This window comes from Poecilia mexicana, unplaced genomic scaffold (assembly GCF_051168715.1).
Source record: "Poecilia mexicana isolate PSO_F unplaced genomic scaffold, ASM5116871v1 scaffold_7, whole genome shotgun sequence".
NCBI classification, from domain to species: domain Eukaryota; kingdom Metazoa; phylum Chordata; class Actinopteri; order Cyprinodontiformes; family Poeciliidae; genus Poecilia; species Poecilia mexicana.
Window position 1 is genome coordinate 25,876,496 of NW_028263376.1, and position 8,160 is coordinate 25,884,655.

The window sequence follows — 8,160 nt, forward strand, 5'->3', positions numbered from 1 at the left end:
GAGGTAAAGAATAATCCAATTCCACAAAAATCTAAAGTAGAAAAGGAAGGCAGCAGTCAGATGTCAAAGTGCATTATAAGTGAAAGCAGACTTTGCAAAAAGATGAAGTGAGAATGTTGCAGACTTTGTGGGAATCAAAACACACACAGAGAAGATGTCTCTTTGTGTTCTGGACAGAAAAAACACAAAATACTAGACATTTTTCACAGATTATACAAATTCTGCTTAACCCAGATGCATTATTATCCTGTCTATTTAGAATTGAAAAAAAAAGCCTACTGGTATTAATAGTAGCTTTAGAAATGGTAGAAGGTTTTTATTCTTGGTGATTTCCATCAGATTAAAGCTTCAAATCTTTTTCAACATGAGGATAATGTCTCAAAGTTGGACACGTTATGACATCTAGGCAAGGTTACCGATGGCAACTTCAAAAAAATTGTCAGCAGCTTTTTAAGAACAGATTATGTGTTGTCTTGTACCGTGTAGATCAATATTTGATTTTGACATTCTGTAAATTCTGAAAATGTGTAATAAACATATTATTAGAATCTTATTATAATCAAACTTCGCACTATTAAAATGGCAAATATTTTAAAAGAGATAAAACTGAAAAAAAAATTGCTCGTATTCCCACCAACAAACACTAAACAGTCATGTTACACAAATTACCATTTATAATAAAAAATATCATGTAATATGACATCATAGGGTGCCTGAAAAATAAATTCCTGAACAAATTTAAAGCAACAAACTTGCTAAATGACAGAAAAATGTGAGAAAAAAAATACAAAGGTGAAAATTAGAGATATATATATATATATATATATATATATATATATATATATATATATATATATATATATATATATATATATATATATATATATATATATATATATATATATATATATATATTTGTTTTTTTTTTTTTGTTTTTTTTTTCACACACTCATTTCCTAAGCCTGGTTTGGTCTGTGCAGGGTCCCTTGTGGCCCAGAAGCCCACTCCAGAGAGACAGAGTACACATAGTGGATGAGGCGAGGTACTGGATAGATGCGTAAGATAAATGAGTAAGACTTTTACTGCTACACCTAAATTTAGATTCACTAATAAATCTGAGAAACGCAGCAACATCCCCACTATACCACGATAAAATTTTAAAATAAGATAAATGAGTCTTTTTTTTTCAATATTGTATTTCTATTGTGTTGTGATGTAAGAACAGAAAACAGAAATTTTCATGTGACAGAACTGCTTGTAATGCTGCATGTATTTATTTTTCTACACCTGCTCCTTTCTTTTCAGGGTGTCTGTGACTGAGTATAACTTTATCAGTGTGTTTTGTGAAATTCAAACAAATGTGTTGATGTTCACTCTGGTTCACACATCAGTGCATTACCTAAGTAATTTGAGGGCTTTGCAGTTCATAGGTGAATGATTCACATGCTGCAGAACCAGCAAAGGTCATCCAGGACGAAGCTCCTCCCCTGCAGTCAGCTGTCATAACCCTATTTTTCTTCATTTTGTCTCTTCCCCACCGCCATCCTCCACTCATTCACCTCTGTCTTTCTCACTGCATGAAAAAAGGTGAGGATTTTCCCGGGGACCGTCAAAGATGACAGGCCTTTCTGCTCCTTTTGGTCAGCAGTGGTCTTTAGCTCCAAACTTTGAGCTGGATGCCATTGTTGTCCAGCTTTTTTGTTCTTATTGAAGCGAAAAATGCTGACGCAAAAAACTGACGCAAGCGAGGTCCGCAGTGCTTTAGATGTTGTTCAAGGTTTTTTGTGACCTCCCAGATGAGTCATCAGTGTGGCTCTTGGCGTTATTATTATGGTAGGCCGGCCACTCCTAAGAAGCATCACCACTGTTAATGTTTTCTCCATTTGTAGATAATAGGCCTGACTTTGGTTGCACGGAGTCCCAAAGCCATAGAAATGGCTGTGTAACCCTTTCCGGACTGATTGATACAAAATGATTTTGTTTCTTAACTGTGCTTGAACTTCATTAACTTCATTAATTCATTTCATTTTTTTGCACTTTTAGCCTATTACTTATCAGACAGATTGCATTTAAGTTATTAATTGATTCTAAGGGTCTGGAATAATAAGGACTGGGACTGACCTGTGAAACGGAACCACCGTGTGTCAAAACAGTTAAAATAAAATACATTTCTAATGGAGCAAATTCTTGTTTGTTGTTAGATAGCAGTGCAGAAACTGGTCATCAGCTCTGAGCAGAGAAAGCTGCAGATGTTTGATTTGTCAAATGTCTTAATGTTTTATCATTTCTGCACATTTATCACAAAGAGATTGGAATAAAGGTGGAATCTGGGTGGCGTAGATCAGGAGAATGTGGTGGTCTAAACCTGAAGACGTACAACTATAGGAGAGCAAAACTTCACATGCTAATTCATGTGATTAATAATTTAAAGAGCAGGTCATCATTCCCTTTGTGAGAACATTAATAACATGGCATCATTTTTTTTTTATTTAGTTGTGTTTTGCATGATAAAGATGAGGAGATAAAAAAAGTTAATTGATAATAAAGCCTTTTACGTTAAACATCTACCTTAAGTGGCTCACATATTACTATCCAGCTGGTGTCTAAAAGTTTTAAACAAAGGCTTGCAAAAGTATTCATACCCCATTTGTCACATTATAACCACAAAACTGCATGTAATTTGTCCCAGCACTGTTCAATCCACGACCTCAAAATAGAAAGAGAATGGCACAACTTCAGACCTCTCAAAACATTGCAGCCAGATATGTTCAATTCAATCATACTGGACCTAAGTCCTCATGTAGAAAAGATTGGGCAGAGGATTTTTTTTTCATTAGCTTTATTCTTCTTATTAAAAAATAAGTAAATAAATAAATAAATAGAATGCACAATTAGGTAAAAGCAACCAGTTCTAATGTATGCAACAATAAAAAAAATGCAATCTGCAGAAGTCATTGGCATTTAATAAGTTGTCCATCTGCCCCATTTTTGTTTTGTGGGCTAAAACATTCATGAAATAATTTGTAGCAGCAGTAATTGTGGAAAATGACACAATATAAATCTGAAGGACTGAATAAAGATACACGCAACACTTTTCAAATAATTCCTTTTTTTAAGTAACAACTATCAATTTAAAAACAGTTCACAAGGCATGGATATCTACAAACAGAAATATAAAACAAGCTCTTGTTTTTGCTGTGATAGTACCAAAAATAAAACGCTGAACTCATTCAAATCAGTTTATTAAGTCGCATCTGTTAGATTTGCAACGTTTGGGAAACACCGGTGTTTTATTCACTCTGTGGACGCGCGTGTTCTCCCCCACTCTGTGACTGTCGACGCTTCCTCTTTAATGTGAACCACTAAGGACGGGAGAGTCGGGGAAGAGGGAGCGCAGAGGGAAAGGGCGAGGCGCACAAGAAGCTTTTAGTATGCGCTGCAATGCCCAACTGCAGCCCACTCATCTCAACTATGGTGAATTACGGTGAAATATGAGAAATTAGAAGGCGAGCCGGCGGTTCAAAAACAGATAGTCGTGATGAAAAAAACCCCATAGCCGCTGTTGTTGTTAGTCAAACCAATGCTGAGACGGACAGATGCCAAGGAGCAGAAGAACGACCGGAAGGCAACTCAAAAGAAGAAACTAACTGGATAAAAATTCATGCGTCTGCGCAACAAGAGAATCCCGGTGAATTCCTGCATGCCATTAGCCTCTGAAGCAATCCTGTAGTACGAAGATAATGCTATGCTGCTTTGTTTAGTGCATGAAGATTGTTGTGGCTGTCCTTCCCAACAGGATGGCTGCAAATGGCTTGAGCATGTCTGGCACCTGTCGTTCCAAACTAATCCGACTTTACCGAACAAGATGCAGTTAAATGTATGATAATCCCAGTGCATGAACCTGGCTGGCTGCTTTATTTTAAAAGTCACGGAGAAAACGTACGTCCTAGTAGCGATTAAATACGTCGTCGGAGGATTTCGTGTCCATGGAATGGGTTGTGAACATAAAGCATCCGCTTGTTATGCGCATCACTTGTTATTTTTCATGGATATTTCCTATCAGAAAAAAAAAAGATGGTGAAATGTGCATGGGGTTGGCTTTTAAAAATCACAATTCAAGACCTAAAAGAGATGCAAAGCCCTCTCGGGGCGAAACATGTCTGAGGATCAAACAGGTGATTGCGCCTTACATATTTGCTGAAGCATGGGGGTGTCTGAATAAAAATGCTGCCAGCAGCGCTTCCCGCTCAGGCTCCCTTCCTCAGCGCCTCTGCTGATTAGAGGTTGCAGAGGATCACCTTGGCTGTTGCCGCCTGTCGCGTCCACATGTTATTCTGAAGAAAACAGAGGTCCGCTTTTGCTGATGACCGCATTTTCAAATTATCTTATAAGAGAAGTCGCCTTTCCCAGCATAACCTTGCCAGACAGCTTCAGTCAGTAGTACTTTTTGCCCAGCATGTTTCTGTTGGACGCAGAGGGGAGGAGGGGGTAGATCCAGCATCCTCACACCTTGTCCCCACCTCCTGTAGTCCCACTGCCGCCTTGATGCAGAGGCAGAGTCATCTGGGGACTGATAACCCTTCAAAAACGAGCCCGTCTATCAGAGGGGGCTTACTTTGGACCAAACTCATCACCTGAGCCATTGTCATCAAGGTATATTTTTGTTAAAAGACAAATAGGCTTAAGTTTCAGATTGTATTCAGGAATACTGATTTCAACTTCATAACAAGCTTAACATCTTAAAGGTAACATGAACTACCTCCCAAATATAGTTGAAATATAAAGCAATAGAAACTTAAATTCCTTCGTTTTTAGAAAAATGCCAGTCACATGTATAATCTGAGCATCCACCTTTGAGAATGTGAGAAGCACTCAACTTTTAATCAGATCTGCTTGTTGTAATTTCACCCTGTAAAATTGGATACAGCATTATGGTGAGAATATTGATCCTGCAGGGTGCTTATGTGAGAGAGAACTCCTAACCTAATATTTAAACCCAGCAGAGTCACGGAGACTCCTGTTGTTCAACCCCAGTCCCTAATTCTTCTTTACTTGGCAGTATCTACTCCTTTGCTGTGTGTTTGTCCAAATCTACACAACACACTTGAAGGTAGTTTGTCTTTGTAGTGATTTAGTATCTGAAAAAATGAATTCAGTTTGAATGTTACCATTTATTTCATGTAATACGAAATACAGTGTTGAACAACAAGTGGTTACATTAATATTGCAGCCTTCCTCTCCTCTCTGTCCTTTTAGCTTTTTGCAGGCAGAGGTGCCTGTGCCCGATCCCACAAGTGCAAAGAAGGTTCACATCCAGCCCACTGTGGCCCCATCCTGTCTGAAAGCTGCAGGCCCCATCTTCCTCCACCATGAAGGTTGCTACCAGCGACCCTGCAGATGAAGCAGCGACGCACTCAGGTCAGCCTCATGACCAGTATGACCCAGAGCCAGACCATGAGTGTTGCGAGAGGGTTGTCATCAACATTTCAGGCTTGCGCTTCGAGACGCAGCTGAAGACCCTATCTCAGTTTCCAGATACACTGCTGGGGGATCCCAAGAAAAGGATGAGGTATTTTGATCCCCTCCGGAATGAGTACTTCTTCGACCGGAACCGGCCAAGTTTTGATGCCATCCTGTATTACTACCAATCTGGTGGGAGGCTTCGCCGGCCTGTCAATGTGACTCTGGACATATTTTCTGAGGAAATCCGATTTTATGAGTTGGGTGAGGAGGCTATGGAAATTTTCAGAGAAGATGAAGGTTTTATAAAGGAAGAGGAGAGACCGCTGCCAGAAAATGAGTTTCAGAGACAAGTGTGGCTTCTGTTTGAATACCCAGAGAGCTCGGGTCCAGCTCGAATTATTGCCATCATTTCCGTCATGGTGATTCTTATATCGATTGTAAGCTTCTGCCTGGAAACACTGCCACTTTTCCGAAATGAAGATGAGGAGATGTACAATTACCCGCTGCATTCCATGTCCAACTCCACCTCTACATACGACCCCTCGACATATTTTACAGATCCTTTCTTCATTGTGGAGACCCTCTGTATCATCTGGTTTTCTTTTGAGTTCCTCGTTCGATTTTTTGCCTGTCCAAGCAAAGCTGGATTTTTTGGTAACATTATGAACATCATAGATATTGTGGCAATCATTCCATACTTCATCACCCTGGGCACAGAGCTTGCGGAAAGGCCAGAGGATAGCCAGGCTGGCCAGCAGGCCATGTCCTTGGCCATCCTCCGTGTCATCCGTCTCGTGAGGGTGTTTCGCATCTTCAAACTCTCACGTCACTCTAAGGGTCTCCAGATCTTAGGACAGACACTGAAGGCCAGTATGCGTGAGCTGGGCCTCTTAATCTTTTTCCTGTTTATTGGTGTAATTCTCTTCTCTAGTGCTGTCTACTTTGCAGAAGCAGACGAGCCACATTCACAGTTTAGCAGCATCCCTGAAGCATTTTGGTGGGCAGTGGTTTCCATGACCACTGTAGGCTACGGAGACATGGTGCCGACCACTATCGGAGGAAAAATTGTGGGCTCTCTCTGTGCAATCGCTGGTGTGCTGACTATTGCCTTGCCCGTGCCTGTCATTGTATCAAATTTTAACTATTTCTACCACAGAGAGACAGAGGGTGAGGAACAAGCGCAGTATCTGAATATCCCAAGTGTGCCTAAAGGCAGTTCTGCTGATGATCTGAAGAAGAGTGGTCGAAGTGGGAGCGGATCCACCCTCAGTAAGTCTGACTATGTTGAGATCCAGGAGCCCGTTAACCACAATACTGAGGACTTCAGACCACAGGGCAAAAATACAGGAAACTGCACTCTGGTCAATACTAATTTCGTAAATATCACTAAAATGCGAACAGATGTATAATGTGACTTGCAATGGAAGGTCAAACATTGTGAGTATTGCAGAAAGGTGAATTTATGTCTCCCTCTGCTCATGAATTATAGTACCAAGGATAAAAACGCAGAACAAGGTGAGAGCAAGATGAACTCACACAAACAGTAGATGGAGAAGACCTCGTATTCTCCTATCACACAGAATAAACAGTGCAATTTCCAGAACTGCCAGTCATCTTGTTTAGGACATTCTCATGTCTGCATGGAGTTAGTCTTATACAGTAGAAATTGTTTGTAACAGTGGTTGTCCTGCTTGCACCAGTAGCCAACTAGTAGCCTAATAAATAATAATTCATTATTGCAACATAAAGGGACCAGTAGTACAGGTCCCTCTAAAAAAATTAGCATATTGTGATAAAGTTCATTAATTTCCTTAATGTAATGATAAAAATTAAACTGTCATATATTTTAGATTCATTGCACACCAACTGAAATATTTCTGGTCTTTTATTGTTTTAATACTGATGATTTTGGCATACAGCTCATGAAAACTCAAAATCCCTGTCTCAAAAAATTAGCATATTTCATCCGACCAATAAAAGAAATGTGTTTTAATACAGCATTCAATGCGGCGTGGCATGGAGGCATTCAGCCTGTGGCACTGTTGAGGTGTTATGGAGGCCCAGGATGCTCCGATAGCGGCTTTAACCTCATCCAGAGTGTTGGGTCTTGCGTCTCTCAACTTTCTCTTCACAATATCCCACAGACTCTCTATGGGGTTCAGGTCAGGAGAGTCGGCAGGCCAATTGAGCACAGTAATACCATGGTCAGTAATACCAGTGGTTTTGGCACTGTGAGCAGGTGCCAGGTTGTGCTGGAAAATGAAATCATCTTCATAAAGCTTTTCAGCAGATGGAAGCATGAAGTGCTCCAAAATCTCCTGATAGCTGCTGCATTGACCTTGACCTTGATAAAACACAGTGGACCAACACCAGCAGCTGACATGGCTCCCCAGACCATCACTGACTGTGGGTACTTGACACTGGACTTCTGGCATTTTGGCATTTCCTTCTCCCCAGTCTTCCTCCAGACTCTGGTACCTTGATTTCCGAATGACATGCAAAATTTTCTTTCATCCGACAAAAGTACTTTGGGCCACTGAGCAACAGTCCAGTGCTGCTTCTCTGTAGCCCAGGTCAGGCGCTTCTGCTGCTGTTTCTAGTTCAAAAGTGGCTTGACCTGGGGAATGCGGCATCTGTGGCCCCTTTCCTACACACGCCTGTGCACAGTCTCTCTGGATGTTTCTACTCCAGACTCAG

At 40.6% G+C, this 8,160-nt stretch overlaps 1 protein-coding gene across 1 annotated transcript; it reads left to right on the top strand.

Annotated features, from left to right (window-relative positions):
- The first annotated feature begins 5,351 nt into the window (after window positions 1-5,351).
- kcna2b (potassium voltage-gated channel, shaker-related subfamily, member 2b) lies at window positions 5,352-6,953 on the top strand. The gene has a single exon (XM_014999985.2). The coding sequence runs from the start codon at window positions 5,370-5,372 to the stop codon at window positions 6,870-6,872; it is 1,503 nt and encodes a 500-aa protein (XP_014855471.2). The 5' UTR covers window positions 5,352-5,369; the 3' UTR covers window positions 6,873-6,953.
- Window positions 6,954-8,160: the final 1,207 nt, after the last annotated feature.

Bases quoted from the DNA above. Each gene is read 5' to 3' on its own strand.
- kcna2b (XM_014999985.2), top strand. From the start codon at position 5,370: ATGAAGGTTGCTACCAGCGACCCTGCAGATGAAGCAGCGACGCACTCA.